Source organism: Numida meleagris, chromosome 2, assembly GCF_002078875.1.
Source record: "Numida meleagris isolate 19003 breed g44 Domestic line chromosome 2, NumMel1.0, whole genome shotgun sequence".
NCBI classification, from domain to species: domain Eukaryota; kingdom Metazoa; phylum Chordata; class Aves; order Galliformes; family Numididae; genus Numida; species Numida meleagris.
This window is the reverse complement of record NC_034410.1, coordinates 50,151,713-50,170,115: the sequence shown is the minus strand read 5'-3', so window position 1 is coordinate 50,170,115 and position 18,403 is coordinate 50,151,713. Positions and strand designations below refer to the sequence as shown.

Below are 18,403 nucleotides of genomic sequence, written 5' to 3'. Positions count from 1 at the left end.
CCATGAAAGAGAATGACTAAGTTTGAATTAATTGTCAAAAGTCCTAAGTGAATAAATGAAACTGTTACCAACAATGATTACATGATTTTTGATTACATTCCCTCAAGTCCTGGGGAGGCGATACCAACATCTGGATTTACAGTGTAGATCTTAACACAACCTTTTAATTAAATCCACGTTCATAGGTGTCACTGAGTAGTATTGCTCTCAGAACACTTGTAGTTTCCATCATTCACATAACTAAAAGCCTTACAAGAACCCTGCGTTTTGGTTTTTTTGTTGTTGTTGTTTGGTTTGTTTGTTCCCTTCAAATTTTCAACATTAACTCCTTTATTCAGCTGGTACTACTAATATTTGTCCCTCTCTAACACTTACTACTTCTACCTAATTTTGCTTGGTACATTTTGAAGAGGGCATGAAATTTCTGGCACTGTATTAGAGGCACTGACCACTCTACAGTGACTATGCTCAATCACTGGTTAATACATATGTGCCTTACATATTTGAAGAAAAGTATCTTTAAGGACCACATTCAACTTCATCTTGTGTTCTGAGGTGAGACACCTTAAGAGTATGTACACAGCAGCAATGTGGGTTTTTTTGTTTTGTTTTTTTTTTTTTTAACTTCTGCGTATAAAGGAGTACAATAATTGTCTGGAGCACAGAGTTCTGATGCTTGCCATTGTTCTTGGCAGAAAATTAGTCTACTTGAAGAATATCATTCCTATAGTAATGTCCAGATCATCATGCTAGGCAAAGACCTATTTCACCAGCACTCTTCTCTGAGGTAAAGATACACATTCTATGTATCTCTGTAATCCAGATACTAAGATACCTCTGTAATACTTCCTGCACTGGTGTATGATTCAACAATCTTGGATATCAGTGGGAATAGCAGCACATAAAGCTTTTCCAGAGCCACTAATGGTATGTCTCTGCAAATTTTCACGCAGGATGACTGACAAGTTAAAAGTTATCTGGACGGCTTCACAGTTCCAACTTTTAAAGGTCTGACACAGTTGCTGTATCAAAGCACAGGTGAGGCTTTCCACACAAATATGCTTCCATTATCCAGCAGTTAATCTGCCTATTAAAGTTCCTGAAGTGACTGAAAGTCACACAGATTAGCTTAAGTATCAATAACTTATTCACTGGAGATTTAGGATACCATTTTTCTTCCATTTTCTGTTTCTCGGGCATTGACTTGGTTTTTAATGCCAGAGTGAGATACCTCATGAACAAAAGTACTATCATTTTATTAGATCCACAGAGATAAGGCCTCTTGTTGGACTGTGGAGGGCATACATAGCAGAAGTGTTAACAAAGGCTAGCTAACACCATAATGTGATTAGTACATAGAGTATGTCACAGATTCTACTAAATTTAAAAGTTGAGCACTGTACCTCATGCCCTGTGATATGCGTGAGACCAGAAATGGCAGCTGCAATGGAGTCATATCCACCTCTCTGAACCATTGGACCAGTCTGTCCATAACCTAAAACAGAAAGAGAGCAAACTCTTTTTCAACCAAGAACCAGCACAACAAACACTTCTTACTACTTTAGAATAAAAAGGAACTGATATTTCTCATCAGCTTCTGTTCACAAGTAGAAGAAATGGCTGAGGGAACTGAGATAGTTTAGTCTGGAGAAGAGAAGGCTCAAGGGAGACCTTATCGCTCTCTACAGCTACCTGGAAGGAGGCTGTGTCAAGGTGGTGGTCAGCCTCTTCTCCCAATAGGACTAGAGGGAATGACTTCAAGTTGCAGCAGGGGAGGTTCAGGTTGGGCATTAGGAAAAACTTCTTCTCTAAAAGAGCGGTTAGGTGCTAGAACAGGCTGCCCAGGGAAGTGGTTGAGTTACCACCCCTGCAGGTGTTCAAGAAACATTTAGATGTTGTATTAAGGTACCTGGTTTAGTGGGGAAATACTGGTAGTAGATGGACAATTGGACTAGATGATCTTGAAGGTCTTTTCCAACCTTGGTGGTTCTATGATTCTATGAAGCAAAAGTATTTGATTTCTATTATTTAAACTAACAGAAACTGTCAGTGCCCTTAAGAGTCAGAGATTTCAATTTCTACTCCTTAAAGACGTAGCAAATTCAACAGTTATTCTTATGCTTTCTTTTCTCTTTTCAGAAATCTCTAGCGGAAATACCCTAATTAAAGGGGAAAACACTTAGGAGCTGTTACAGACAAGACTCTTAGTATGGCTGGCACTTGTAATACAAAGTTTCTGTATCACTCTTATCTGTGAGGACAGCATTAAACTAAATATATAGATAGACAGATAGATAGATCATCATGTATTACAAGAAAAAAATCTCTCAATCTCCCTCATTCCTTTTATTTATTTTATTCAGAATAACACACTCTGGTAGCCTGTTTGGAAGATGTGACAGTCAAGACTGGGTTTATTGCTCACCGCACAAAATTAAAAATTGTTAGATGTAAGGGTAACCATCTTCAGTTCCTCCATTTGGATCAATGTTATTAAGTACAAAATTCATAAGTATCTCCTAATATACACTGCAAGATATTAACGATCACTTCTGAACTGCAGTTGAAGTACTTTGGTACTCCAATCACTACTTATTAATTCATACCAAGCAAAACAAAATCCAATAAATAAATTGATTTCCATCATTGGGCTATAGAATACCCTAATTACGTGCTAGGACATTTTTCTGAGAGACATCAGAGCGAAGTTATTCAAGGCTAAGGAGGAACTTGCTTCTATGCTCAGTGTTACAAGAAACATCAGGATACTAAAGCCAGCAGAAGGACTTTATCAACAAAGCCACAAAACAAATATTTCAGGAGAAAGGATTCACACTTTTCTTATTGTCAAATCTATAGCATATTGACTTTACTAATCACAAGAGAGAAGACAAAACTACTAGTTTATTAGGTGTTATTAAAAGTTGTTTCTCCGACAATGGCTGACCTAAAGACCCTGAAGATCAATTAGTGACCTTTCCTCTCGTATTAGCACAGCTAAGTTCACAAAAAATGTGTTGATTTTTAAGCATAACTGGATTTGCAAATAAAATGTTGGATCCACCTAAAAATGCTCTGAGTGGCTCCAAGCATATATCGTTATCTCACTGAGATGAAATGGAGCATTAAAATCATTGAAACATGTGTGGGTCCACTTCAAAAACAAAATCTTGCCCAATAATTAAAAAAACACTCAAAACAACTTTAATTGAATAGTGAAAAGCATATTGAAGTCAGTGAGAAATTATGCACTGGTCTATTAACAAAGAAAAGTCATCTCAACACGTCTGCTCACACAAATGTTTTCACAAACAGAAAACATCTGAAAAATAAACATTTAGTACATAGACAGAAAAATTAATTATAATGTTTTTTTGCAATGCTCTTCTGGTAATGACAAACATCCATCCTTTAAACATTAAATTGAGGAAAGGTGACAGGCAAAATTTCACACTTTTTTCTAGCGGCATTTTAGAAATGTTGATTTTAAGTCCTTTTCCACACATGACAATAGTCTAATTTCAAGACAGAAAAGATTATTTGATGCCTCTCTGGTTAACTTCACAGGTCCTAAAGGGGTGTCTGGTTTTCAAAGCTCACAACAAATTAAAAAGGAAAGATACATAACTCTGGTTTTGATTTAAAGTCTGAATTGACAAAGCTAATGTGGAGGCAAAAATCTATTACTACTGTAGATGGTGTGGCACAGAGCCTGTCAAATGCCTAGGGGAAAAAGAAGCCATCTAACTACAAAAGTTAAGTGACAAATACCTATTTCTAAAAATGAAAGATCTTATTATCTAGACAAAAAAAAAAAACACAAAAGCTGAACATTATTGAGTAAACTACACAGGTCAATGGAGGAACCCCCCACAGATGTTTTAGAAATAACCAGGAATACAAATAAAAAAGGCTTGAAAGAGAGCACACTTGCATTCAGAAAACTGGTAGTCTCATGGACAAATCTCACCATAACACACAGACATACCCATATATATTTATAAAAAAAAAAGATATTAAAATACAACCTGAAGCATATGTTTGCCCAAAACACCTGTGTTCACATTTGAATTCATTGTGCAAAGGCAAGAATTTGCAATCACACAAAGATAAGCCTAAAGATAGATTCCTGCTTAGAATAACGTAGTTCTGGCCTTACCAACTTTAACCAATGCACAAAATACCTTTGCCTAAAAAGACAGTCTTAGCTAATTATAGAAAGAATAGGCTTCAGAGAGGTGGTCTCTGAAGATAAAATGACACACCTGACTATGCTCTTGCTCTGAATTGCCTTCTAGTGAATCGTAGTACCAGAGAATTTTACTTAGATCTTAACTGAGAATTTCCAAAATCATTTCAGTTGGAGAAGGGGCTGCATGAATACTTAACCTCAGAATATACATATTTCTGTTGTCTGAGTTTGACAAAACATTTAAGGCTTTAGATTCATGTAAAATGGAATCTGGAAATCAAAAAAGAAAAAAAAAGAGGAAATTGTACCCTCATCCCCCCCCAATCTCTATTCTACAATATTGATCTGATACCTGCCACATCCTCACCTACCTAGATCTCACAACTGCTGCATAGAAACTGCTTTGCTCTGCTGCAAAGTGCTCATCAGTTCAACAGGTGAACTGATTGTGAGACTGTCAACAGTCTACGGACTGGTTCAGACCAGTTCTGTGACTAATGGGGCAGGGAACCCACGGACCCATGCCCCGGGAAAGGGAAAGGGGAAAAAGGGTAGGGAGATGGGCCTAAAAACAAAACAGTGGCAATGATCTGAGGAGAAACAAACTAATTTACTAAATAAGATATCAGAATGCAAAATAACACAATATAATACAATATAATTACAATTTAAGCTAATAAATCCAATAAAATGAGAGTGGCCAAAATTAAGGTAGGCCTTACTATAATACCGATGGTGAGATGGCTGGGGAGCGAGATACAGCCGGGACAAGAGACGGGAAGAGAAGAAGGAACATCCCGTGGTCTGTGAACAGTTTTATCTTTCCCTCTGACCGGAAAACAGTAACAGGGGAGCAAAGTCCTCTGGGGAATATAGTAGTTCTTCTCTTCTGAGAACCAGGTACATACACTACATGATGTTATGATGTGGAATACCAATAACCAAAAATCATAAAACTATGACAGAGATACAGTAACCCCTAGTCAGACCACCAAGTATCTCCTAAGAACTGACATTGTCCATGGGTGTCCAACTTTTTGGCTTGCCTGGGCCACATTGAGTGAAGAAGAATTGTCTTGGGCTGCATATAAAATAATATACAATCTAGTTACCGTATATAAGTAACAAAACCTTATATATATATATATATATATACTTTTATTAAAACGTAAGAGGGCAACAAAAACATAGAACTAGTAGGTTGAACACGTACGTATAAAATCACCAGAAACATAAAATCTAAATGTTCGCTAAAGGACTGTTTATTCAGCAAATTCACTTACACCTACATCTTCCTGGATCTGTCCTGATCCTTCAGCCAAGTCTTATCTTCTGTGTGAGGAAGGCTTCCATAAAATGAACTGAATGTGACACAACTACTAAAGAACAAATTGAGCTGGCTACCTTGCGTCAGCTTAGAGTAAACAAGGGCCCTTGTGGTAGGCATGTACAAAGTGAATGCCACAGCTTTCTGCAAGCAATCCTGTATTCCTCGTGACACATCAGAAAAGAATGGAGAAATGACCTTAAAGGCTACACTTTGCATCCCCACTTATTCAGAACTTTCCAAGACAAAATTGCAGTTGAAATATTAGAGAGTATATTCTTAACTACAATTGCCTGAATCTCTTTTTGCTAGTATGCACTGCAACATACATTGTATGAATATTCAAAACAAGACATGTGTTACATGACAACGGATACATATGTTCCTCTATAATTCCATCTCCTCCCACATACATGGGAGCATACAACAATTGAAGTTGTACAAAATAACACAAGATGAAAAAGCAGCTAATATGGAATAATAATGCAGGTCACATCTGTTTTAAAATGCCTGCAGTTGCTTGAAGGCATTGTCAATGTAGAGCAACAAGAGAAAGCTCAAGATACCTAAAAACATTTTTGCACTAGAACTGGAAGACAATCAAAATGTATCAAAATAAACACTAAATTACTCAAACTAAAATCCTCATCACAAGTTGTGGGCTTCCAGAAGAAGTAACTATGTAAGACAGCAATTGCGATTCGCTGAGGATTTATTTGGTAAAGTAAGTCCTCAGCAAGTAAGCTTCCCGTAAATATTGGCAATATATATCCATTCCAGTTAGAGAAAGAGGTGAGACTGCTGCTACTATCTGATTATATTACAGTATGTTGCAACAATTGCTGACAAATGGAAGGACTGAGAATTTCTAATGAGAAAGATCAGAGAGACCTAGCAAAATAAAGACACTCTTTACTGGGACATAAAACTTAGCTGCTTATTAAAAGTTGGAGACACATTCCTGCTCTGATGAAATGGGGCCAATTAGTATGAAACAGAAGCCACCTCTGACATCATGAAGGTAATCATTTATGTGATTAGTGTGCGAGTACCATGTGAGGGCACTCAAGCTTTGAAACATACCACAGGAAAAATGATAATATTTACAGACATCATATGGGGTTATTTTTTCCCCAAATTTTTACATGTCATAACAAATGGCTGCTAGTTTATCCACTTAAATACAATCAAAATTGTTAGAATATATTTATCACACAAGACACGCTTTGCTTTGGCATCTGCACTAAATAATTCTGTTCTGGGACTGAAATAAATATTATGAAGTGAGAAAGGTCAGGATGAAGATTAGGAAAAATGCAATAACGGTAAAAGCTGTTAGGCTGCACAAAAGTGTTATTAGTGAAACAGCCAAATGCCAGATGCTCAAAAATGTCACATTAAATTTAAAAATGCTAGCAAAATCTGTTTCCAAAAAAAAGCTCTGTTAGAAAAACAGACTAATGTGTCTTTCCAGGTTGAGCTTTATAATACCATGTAATCTACAACATAGCTTTATTTCATTTTTGCCAGATGACAGTGGGATTTTTAGCTACATTTATGGCAGGCATTCTTCATAAATTTTAAGAAAGCAGGCAAACCAAATAAACAACTTTGTCCCAGACGAACTTCCATGTGTTTGTAGATCGCATGCTATTCCAAGTCGCGTACTGAACATTTGGACACTCCGTTTGCTTACTTAGGGGCTACTGATAATACGACGACAGAAATTCCTAACGTGTATAAAAACAGTTCATTTTGACTAGGAGCCACATGCAAGCATCTGGGACAAACAGACACCAATGTGTTGCAGTATCTTCACTTAAACAACATTCACCTTAAAAACAATATTTTTAGGCAGGTAACTTCTGATTCATATGTATTTTTTAGAGGGGTTAAAATACTTCTTTATTCCTCAGACTGTTGTACACTTGATTTGTATTTGATGAAATTTAACAGTTTCCCTAGGATCCATACTTTGTACCTTCCAAAAAAGCAACAGAGAAAAGTTTTTTTTTTTTACTTAAAAAAAATAATAATAAAAAGCAAGCACAAATAACAGCACAGAACATGAAAGGAAGAAAAAAATAGCACTAGTGCAACACCTGAAACTATCGTTCTCATTTCTTTAATACCATTTGCTTTCAAGCTACTGACGGGCTGGTAATTAGCTTTTACAGGAGAGTTTGAATAAGCTATAATCTCGTGCCATAAAAATAAAAGTCAGCATTTCTCATGATGATCTTTGTGCAAAATACTTGGATCATACACTAGAGAAAACCAAAAGCCATCATTTCTGCACTTCTTCATGATTTGATAGCATGATAAAATTTTATAGGACAAAATATAAAACACATTGTACTAAAAGGAGAGAAAAAAAACAACACGGAGACATGCTGTCAACACAGACAAATTCCCTGTAGCTCAATTCCCACATAACAAATGACATTATAAAGTCAGTGTGTGTAGGATATTCTGAGCAAAACATAGAAAAATATGTTCAACATAGGCATTTCTACAAATAGGGACTAAACATTGTCACAAATTCAATCCAGATAGATGACTATCCCTGCTGAATAACAAATTAATGAGAAACACCTTTTGACTTGTTCTATTGCCAAAAGAAAACATTCAATTAAAGACAGCTTACAGCTTTACTTAATAAAGATTAATGAAACAAGCAGAAGAACACAAGCAATTCTCTATAATGAGAAAAGCCAAAATCTAACAGACGTATTATATGAAACTTTGCAGTGTCAGAGCTGCCAAAGAAGTTTGCAAAACGAGTAACAACTTGGAAAATGCTTGCCATGTGTTGGTCAGAAGGAAAGGAAGTACAACTTCCTGGGTAGGCAAGCTTACAGGAGATTGGTACTGATATGAAGAAGGTGAAGTCAGAGCAAGCTCTCAGGAGAGATGAAAGGAGAAAAAATAAACTTAAGTCAGCACACATAAATCTCACCAACAATCTGATAAATGCATTTCATGTTTCCATTGATGACTGTGAATGCATACAGTGTATCAATTACTTTATTACTTTTACACATGCCGATTTAAGCATTCTAGGCCAGTATTAAACAACATCATGTGTTATAAATTGGAAGGCAAAGATAAAATAAAATTATTAAATCCAATCATAACTTTCCACTAGTATTTAGCTACTGAAAGACTAGAAGGGGACAAACAATAACCTCTGCCAGTTGTCCAACTCCATTCAATTTTCATGTGACCTGAGTACCAAGCCTCACTCAACTCCTCTAGAAACACCAACCACATTTCTGAGAAACAGCCACAGACCATCTCAAACAATGCAAGTCTGATTTTCAGCAGGCTTGTAACCGGGTCTGCAAATTCCTGGGACACGTTTTCTTGCTCTTCATCACACCAAACAAGCCAAGAGAAAGCAGTTGTTGTCTCTATAATCCAAACTGTAAGCACCAAAAGGGTGCTCCTATCATTTTTTTTTCTAAACAACATCGGCTAAAACTCATCATATTAAGAATTTCAAGGCAGTAATTGCTTCCCAATTTAAGTGGAGGTGCTATTCTAGATGACCTCGGGAATCAAGTGAAACTCAGCAGCCATTTTCTAAAAACAAGTTCATTTCAAAGCTTAAGCTCTCAGAATATACTTGGATTAAGTACTCAAACTCCCTCTCACTCCCTGTAAGGAACCTCAGGCAGAACTAAAATTCCTCACTGGTGTTTTGAGTTAATACAAATATTCCTAGCTACATGCTTGTAAAGGTAAGGAATCATTCCTTATACCCTGCTTAGTACAGTGGATCTTATGAGTCCAAATACTTACACTGTAAAAGCTCATTTTAAAATCGTGAAGCCAGCTGCTCTGAGCAGTGTAGCACAGGCATCCCCTCAAACCCATCCAGGCTGTAATGCTTCCAGGAACTAGCTAAATACTGAGGAGAGCTGCCCAGACGGACTTCTGTGCTACCTCACCTGCAGAATAATTATCCTGTGACTGACAGGATTTTAAAGTAACTACTTAATTACACATTTATTTCTCACCTGAAGCAACCAACATTCTTTCTAAAGTGGTTAAAAACTCAACAGACCATCACTAGTTGTGACTGCATACATACAGTATCGTTGACAAACAAATCTGTGTAGCCAAGTCCAGTTGGAAGAAACCAACCTTGACTGAGTACTCCGTTGCATCCATCTCTGGGCACACATGTACGTGTACTATAACCATGAATTCTCCCTCAAAGATCAAATATACAGTCCCCCAAGGGGCCTTAATTACTACAAGTAGATTTTTTTTTTCCAAATGTTTCCTCAAATCTTTCCAAAACAAATCTCTGAAATATAACTTCTAAAGATTTAATTCCTGAAGATTAAGTTATATGGAATACAATATATTCTTTAAATTCCAGGCTCTCCTTCCAACCCAATAACTTTACTGATTTTTTTATTTTTGGAGCTTGATTATAGCTCTCTGGTTTAAACACATTTAATGCATATAAACACAAGCTCAATCCTTACTCAGCTCAAAGAATGAATACCTAACTCTGATTTCTGACATCATGAACAGTAAAATGAGTTTAATTTACAGTCCTGATATAATATTAATTTTTGTATTTGACATGGTGAAGGTGTAAATCCTGGCTTAAAGTTCAATTGAAACTGTTGTGGCAGACCAGATGGAAGCAAAAGGATGCAGTATCTTACCAGTATATTAGAGCCTATGTGAACAAAAAGAAAATTTGCAACAGTCTTCTCTTGGAAATACATATGAAAATGATCTTGAATATTTTTAATATTAGCAGATTCGCTGATTAAACTATGCATTGTTAAAAATAATAGTCACTGATCATTTACAGGAATTTATCATTCAGGGTGGTAAAACAGTCAATACATCTGGTTATTCAAACAGTTAAACTTAAAAACTGATTAATCCAAAGACTCACCGTTTATTGCCTAACTTGAATATTTTTCTACTAACAGATTATTCCAATTAGTTACTTAGGAATGGTCATATGAGAAAAGAATCTTTCCCTTTTTAGAATAAGTATCTGCAGTGGACAACTGATATTCCACAGCCATTTTTTCCCCCATCTAAAAAGATTTTCTTAAGACAGTTAACATCTAATCAAATTCTCTGACTCATACCTCATAGATGAGAAATACCTTCAAAATAAGGGAGGTGCAACATATAACAAGATACCAGAGAAAGAAGTGTCTGAACACTTGAACAAACTTGGACAAAATAACAATTCTGGGACATCACCTTGTGAATTTTTTCACAACTGCAAAAAATTTAATTTGAGACTTCAGATAGAAATAAAAATCTGACAGTCATACATCATATACTCTAAGCAGACATACAGTTTCAGTATTTAAAGGGGGTCTACAGGACCGAGGAGGGACTCTTTCAGGGAGATTAGTGACAGAACAAGGGGGAACAGTTTTAAACTGAAAAAGAGTAGATTTAGGTTAGCTGTTAGGAGGAAATTGTTCACTAAGGGTGGTGAGGCACTGGAACAGCTTGTCCAGAGAAGGTATGGATGCCCCATACCTGGAAGTGTTTGGGGCTAGGTTGGATGGCCCCTGGGCAACCTGGTCAGGTGGAAGGTGCCCTTGTCCACAGCAGGAGAGTTGCAACTAAGCAATCCTTAAAATCCTTTCCAACCTGTTCTATGATACCTGAAAGCCCATTTTATCATAGAAAGAATATGGCTTTATACGAGAAAGTATCTGGTAGTCAAAGCTCCATACAACTCCCTTGAAAGATGTACTCTATTAAAAGAGGTTAAAAATTTTGCTCTCCCCCTCCTCAGCCATTCTCCTCTTGAAACAATGGTCAGGACTCAGTGCAAGACACAACCACAATGTATCTGTATTCTGACTTCGTAATATCCATAAGGACTCTACTCCAGTGCAAGACAGCCACCTTATCCACAAAAAAGCTTATCTTAGTGTTTAAATGGAGGCATTTTTTGTTTACCTTTAAACAATTACTTCTTGTTCTATGTGTCACAAACAGATTGTTCTGTTCTCTTACAAGAACTTTTACTCATGAGAGGAGTTTTTTGCACAGTCCTGTTCTCATTAGAACCTTACTTTGCAATAAGGTCTACAACTTACAATGACAATGTTTTCTCCACAAGACAACTTGCAGATCAGTGGGTTTCAGCCAACTCTGACATAAACACAGGGATACAGAATGCTTTTAATGTTCAAGTACATGGAAAAGTGCCAGATATTGCCACCATTTTGGTTTCTGTAGATGACAAAATACAGGCTATTTTTCAACTGCTTGTGTCTTCTACACCCGAAACCGTTTTCTTTTTCAGCTACTGGCAAAGGGATTTATTTTATCACAGTATTTTAAAAACAGAAGTAATGAAGACCACATGCATACTAGGAAAGATTTCAGGTCAAAATCATCTACTTACAGTTTTCCTACCAATCTAATAACACCCATAGAAAATAAAGTGAAGTAGCACAACAAAGACAATGAAATCTGTTTCTCTGGTGAAATCCCAAAGCCTCAACATTTTAAACAGTTAAACAAACAAACAAACAAACAAACAAAAAAGCTGCAATCCTCATATAGAAAGCCTTTCATACATTAAAAAAAAAAAAAGATTAATACAGTAACAAAGCAGAAGAAAGCTTTACAAGACAAGAAAGTCTCCTGGAACAAAAGTTCAGTAACAACAAATAAAATGTCATGTGATCTTTTCTTGGGTCTTCTCTTTAGAATATTAGAACGCAAGCACAACAAACACTGCTTTACAAAAGCTTACTGCGTGGCTTCTGAAGATGCCTAAAATCTTCCAGCTTTATTTCTGTTAACTTTGCTAGGCACAAGTCCAAGTATAATAGCTACTGAAAAATAAACATTAAACCATCAGTAAGTGTCTCCACAATTGTACTGTGTTGCTACGTTGTTCATATCCAGGATTTCAGTGCCTAATCTGGTTTCATCCACTGTAAACTAACCCAGTGTCAAATCTTACAACTCACAGGCGGTCTTCTATGGTATTCTTCATTAGGACAGAAACCAAATCCTGAAGTTTCAGATTTTATACAAAATACTGCTAATTTTAGGGTGGTTACATTTAGATGAAAGAACAAGCAATAAGCGTGAAGTCATAAGAAAGCTATTATTTCTGTGCACAGTTGAAAGTCAATAGTTAAAGCAAGGAAGAATTATGACTTGCTCATTAAACTTTGTATATGCTTCTCATACTGAACAAGGAACTGAAACACAGGAGTGTTTCAGAACTGCACTCAGTTGAAACTGTTTCTTATTCCTAAATTCACAGTATTTTGGACATTCAGGCTGTGCGTGACCAGAGAAACACTAGTGGAAAAAACAGTACTGCTAGGTTGTTTAACGCAAGTGCAAAAGGCTAGCAAAATGTCAGAACAAAAAACCATGCACCCTATCTGCTGCTGGTCTACTAGCGACAGAAGGCAGCAGAAATTCAAAGGGACAGAGTCCCTCAACTACGAAGACCACCTTCTTAGTGGTGCACATCAGAGCTGAACCGCACAAAGATATCAATCTCACCAGCAGAGAAGGGAGGCTGTGAGCTCCCATTGGTTTCTCAGAACGTTGTTTTATTTCAACATACCTCCTTTCAGTTTCTACCCTTTTCATATTAGTTTGGATTACTGATAGATTTTGGAAGTTCAGTCTGTGTCTTTGCCAGAGCCTTTTATTACTCTAGAGATAAAAGTACATCATATACTGGCAAAGCAATGCTTGTGCATATACAGCTTTCTGGGCCAAATTACACTTTACACTAGAACGCAAAACTACTTATAGAAATGTATTTCTGAGCAGATCAGTGAAAGAAAAACTTTAGCCAATACAATAGCATATTTGCTAATGGTTTCTGTCAAAACAGCTACACAGGTCGGTGTTCACACCTCTTCCTATTCCTGAGCAGCACAGCTGTGCTGACAGAAGCCTGCTGTATAGAAAACAGTCCTGTGCTCAGTTCCAAGAAGTTTGACAACAAACTGAATTTTACAGAAGCCTCCCCACTTCAAATACATCTGTATGCGGCTTGCAAAACTAGCACACTGGGATCCCAGGGAAAAACATAAATCCAATGACAAGTATTTAAATAGGAAAATTATCTTTCGGTCCTTCATCATTCCAACTAATGTAGTCACATCAGTCCTGCACAGGGTGACATCATTCAAGTTTGCTGTTATTCTGAAACACTCTAAGAAAAGGTACCTTTGTGATACATTTCAATCACTCCTGAATTGAGCGCACAAGTTTTATGTACAATAGGCTGAAAAGCATTGTTGGCCTCACCACTGGAAAACCTTAAGACTCCAGAAGTGGAGTAGTTTGGGTAGTCCTCTGTGGAGCCAGGAGTTGGACTCAATGATCTTTGTGGCTCCCTATCAACTCAGGCTATTCTATAGTTCTATGAAAAGTCAAGCCTGTTTTGCTTTTCCTTCAGTTAAGAGCTACCAGGCTCATGGGTTCACATTCTACTCTGCAACCTTTCAGAACCTTGGTTTTAAAGGTGTTTCTAAAAGCGGGTAGTTTAGCCCAGCCACTGGTACTTGGGCAATAGTTCTATCAATAACGCTCCAGGGGTACAGAAACACAGCAACTCTGTCTTCATGGCATCTGAGCCGTGCTGATGGGTGTACAAATGTAGCTGGTGTCCAAAAAGCACAGAATAGCACAGGAACGTGAGAACAAATGCACTACATCAGACTCGAGGCCCAGCTAGCTACACATTTTGTTTCCAGAAATGGACAAAAACAGATGCCAATATGAACAGGATAAGCCTATCTAATATTTTTCTTGAGTACTCTCCCAGCTTCCAACAGTTTGCAGCTGACAGACTTCCTGGATAGAAAGATATAGTTTTAAATTTTTTACACAGTTCATCTTCAGAGCACAATACAATTGGAAGGCGAAGTATATGGAACTCCTTCTCAGAATGATTTTTGCTTCTAATTAAAATAAATAAATAAATGAAAATAAAAAATAACGCCATATTAATTAAAAACAATGTACCCAATATGGAAAAAAACTTCTGTACCTAACACAGTTGTACAATGTCTTTTATTTGTGTCCAGAAAAGGAGAAGAGGTAAAAATTTGTTTGCAAACAGAGTGCCTTGATATAAGATGGACAGTAAGGGAAGATGGGATGTAGGAGGTCTTCAGAAGGAGCAGAAATCAAGATTAAATTTCCTAAAAAAGCTGCACACACAGCTGTGCGTTACTTGGACAGTAATTAACACAAAGGGTTGGGAAAATAAATGAAGAGCTCCCATTGGTCCTCAGAACTCATTTTCAAATAACGCAGTCAACTGGTAGGACTTCTACTTTCATTCCTACCATAAAACATTTGTTTTATTCTGCAAATACATAAATTCACAAAAACTAAGTTTCATGTGGTCAGGACTGTAGCTTATACTGTTTATATGAAGTATTTTGGGAAGAAATGCTTGCCACAGAGTGCCAACCCTGACATAGCAGACTTCCACAATGGAGCTTGTGCCAAGGAAAAGGCGGTTTGGGGATATCACAGGTGACTTACTGCAAGAGGCAGCAAACCAGAGGCACATCACTGTCTTAACATTTATTATCAAAATTATGCAAGTCCTTAGAACATGATAGTCACTAAATACAAAGTGGTAATTTTCAGACACCTCAGTCATAGTACCACATTCCTTTAATTAATTGTCATCTCTTTATAGAATCTTTCCCTGAGTTTCACATTTCCACAAATCTTTTAGCCCTAAACAAGTACAAAGAGTACCCTGATGGCACATACCACTACCCCACGACAAATGGCTGAGGTGGGCAGGCCACAAAAGTACCGCAGCCTGAAACAGCACAGCATTCCAGGGCCAATTCACCATGTTGCTTTAAAGAAAACTCAGCTTTTTCTACATAACACTGTTGAGTTATTTAAATGTATTATGACTGGCTTAAAATGTTCTCTTTTATAAAAGAATGAAGTTACATAAACAGACCAATGTTGTTCTTTTAGGGAACTACATACCACATAATATTACCACTGACATCTTATATGACCAAGGATTTCTCAGAGCAAGGCACAAATCTGTTTAGATGTCCAGAAAAAAAAAATCAGTTATCTTAGGCTCACACAATAACGTGGAAGAGTCAGTTTTGTTTTAAAATTTTCCCAAACATTAAGAAATTCTGCTTGCAAACATAGTATAATGTAAATACAGATTAAAATTCTCCCATCAGACTTTCTGGCTATTTTATTCATTTGATGAATACAAGAAATAAGGACTGATAGCTTCAAAAAACTGCCCTTACTCCCTAGCATCATAGGGTCTTAATTACAAACATACTTACAAGCATAACTTTTTGTTTAACTTCTTTATGGTTTTTTTTCTGAGATTATGGCTCTACAGTATTTAACTCTTGTGCCTTATAAATTAATGCTCTACTCCCAAACCTTGCAGAAATTCACATGTAGAATGAATACAGTCTTAAATACATCAGAACATTCAATTATATATTGATGATTGCCTTAGATATCAGAATAATGACGTGGGAAGTATAGTAACCTCTTAAGAGTTTCTGCTGTATGCCATGAAGCAGGTTCTTTACTGCAAAAGGAGTCAGTTCTTAATTTGTGTAAATGTGTAGTTTACAAGTGAGCACATTAGCATAGGGCCAAAAAGCACTGATGTCTTCAACTCAATTATTTCAGTTCGTAAAATCTCCAAGGAAATACTGTGATGTAACATCCTAAATATAAGATCATTATTAAATGTTATGATTAAGTTTATTTCATGTTTCAGTCCTGAAGTGTACAACAAACAACTGACACCATGCAGTTCGGTATTTAAAGAGGTCAGCAGTTTCCCAGCTTGTTCCAAACACTCCAATGTGAATATCCTATCTAAATATAACTCTGCCTGTTCTCATTATCTGTTTATATATATCAGTTTTAAGTCCGCTACCATCTTGCTCTCAAGAACATAAGGCATCAAACTCTGCAGAGCACAAAAAGGCAATCTTTCTTTGCATGCACAACTATTTTTAAATATCCAGTCTCCCAGCTTCAGAGGATGCCTTTATTTACTAGTCTTGAGAAAGAGAAAGGCTAATACTATATCTTGCATCATTTATTATTTCATACACTGTTCTTCTATTCCAAATTGCTTCTCTCTCAAAACTAGACAATCCAATTTGCTAACAGCCACATCTAAATTCTTACTTTACTTACTACCTACAAAAAAAAATCATATTTTTTTCTTAATATTCATTCTTTGAAATGAATGTTAGCAAAATGTTAGCAAAAAGCAAAACGTTAGCTATTTCTACACATTAAAGATTTTTGTTGATGCTTCCACATTCCATCAGAATCTTCATTTTAGTACTACCATATGAAAATTTACAGAATCATTTAGGGGGCTAAATGGCCACAGCAGCTTTTATCTGATAACAGAATCATCTAATTAAAAAAAAAAAAGGAGGGTGGGGTTCTGAACTACCTTTTCTAAACAATGTTTCTCACCCATAGTTCTTCTCTCAACTCTCTTCACTTGTTTGTATCATTTCTGAAATATGGCACCCAGAAGCAGACAGCATTTCAGCTGAGAGTACACCAATGTGGAGTAGAGCAAAGTCTTTTGCACCATGTTTGTTTTAATATAATCCAGTATGCCAGTCTTCCATATATCAATACGACATCATGGACTCATGTTCAAATTTAATTATTCCTCACCATTACATCCAAATCTTCTGAGAACCCTTCTCTCATCCACTGTTCCCCACAGTATCTTAATAGGACTTGATTAGTTCTGATTAAGCACAACATAATGACCTTGCTCCAATTAATTCTACCCTCGTCTTTTCTTTGTGCAGACAAATTGGCCAAGGTAATTTCTAATTCTAATCCTGCTGTATCATACACCTGTGCTCCCTTTCTACTTTGTGGACCTTCTGAGTTGCATAGAGCTCTCAGGCAATTAAACTGCAGTTGTGTGATGCAGCCCTGGTATAACAACTGTCCATGGGAGTCTGCTGACAGAGGGACTGCTGGCAGTACTTTAAATCTCTGGCTGTAGGAGGAAAAACTGGGTAGAGCTTTTGAGGCCAGTTCTGCATGACTATTCTGCAAGATAGCCACACTCCCAGAAACTACTTTAAAGTAGTTTAAATGGTGTAAAGAGAAATGATATCTTCTACATATAAATCAGCTCCAGACTCCTTCTGCCCCTAAAACTCTAAAGCCCACACTAAGCAAGCCACAGCCCTTGACCAAGTGAAGATTTTGTGGTCATCTTCATGCTATTCCATCACTCACTTTGATCAAAACAAAACACCCGGAAATGTCAGTTCTGAACCATTGCCTTCCATGCCAATTATGAAATATAAATAGTTATTGTTTATATAGTGTAAAATCTAAGATTGTTTCTGACAACTCTTAAACCAATTTTATTCTTTGTTCTAAATTGCATTACCCTAGCTTGTCTATGAAAGCATTATGTGAGTATCAAGAACTTTAGTACAGTTTTAATAAATGCCATAAGGTTTATTGTCCAATTATAGATTGTAATTATATAATCCCAGTAATTACTGGTCCCTGTGAATCCAGTGTGCTACTCAACTCCTCAAAAAAGTGTTCTCATGGACTATTTCATCCCTAGACCCTGCTTAGTAATTTAACAGCTCACTCAGACAACTTCAAGCTATCAAAAAAATGACAGATCAAGTCTTTAATCCACCCATCTTTCAAATGCATAATGCAAAAAACTAACATTCGAGAGCCTTGATTTTCTTTTCAGTACTGGAACAATCTATTTTTATCAAGTCAAGCTCAGGTAGATGTTGCACATTTTTTTTCCCTTCCAAATGTTTTATTCAATCATTGTCAGCACAGCCAGTGAGCTC

The 18,403-nt window shown here is 36.7% G+C and overlaps 1 protein-coding gene across 5 annotated transcripts in view; it reads right to left on the bottom strand.

Annotated features, from left to right (window-relative positions):
- The window catches only part of SUGCT (succinyl-CoA:glutarate-CoA transferase), a 336,065-nt gene that overhangs the window by 293,372 nt on the left and 24,290 nt on the right, over nt 1-18,403 (bottom strand). For all 5 annotated transcript variants that reach the window (XR_002434884.1, XR_002434885.1, XM_021385794.1 and 2 more), the window contains exon 7: nt 1,404-1,495. Coding sequence is in view for 3 of the 5 variants with exons in the window: in XM_021385794.1 (XP_021241469.1) it covers nt 1,404-1,495 (92 nt within the window). In the remaining 2 variants the exon portion in view is untranslated. The remainder of the gene's footprint in view (nt 1-1,403; nt 1,496-18,403) is intronic.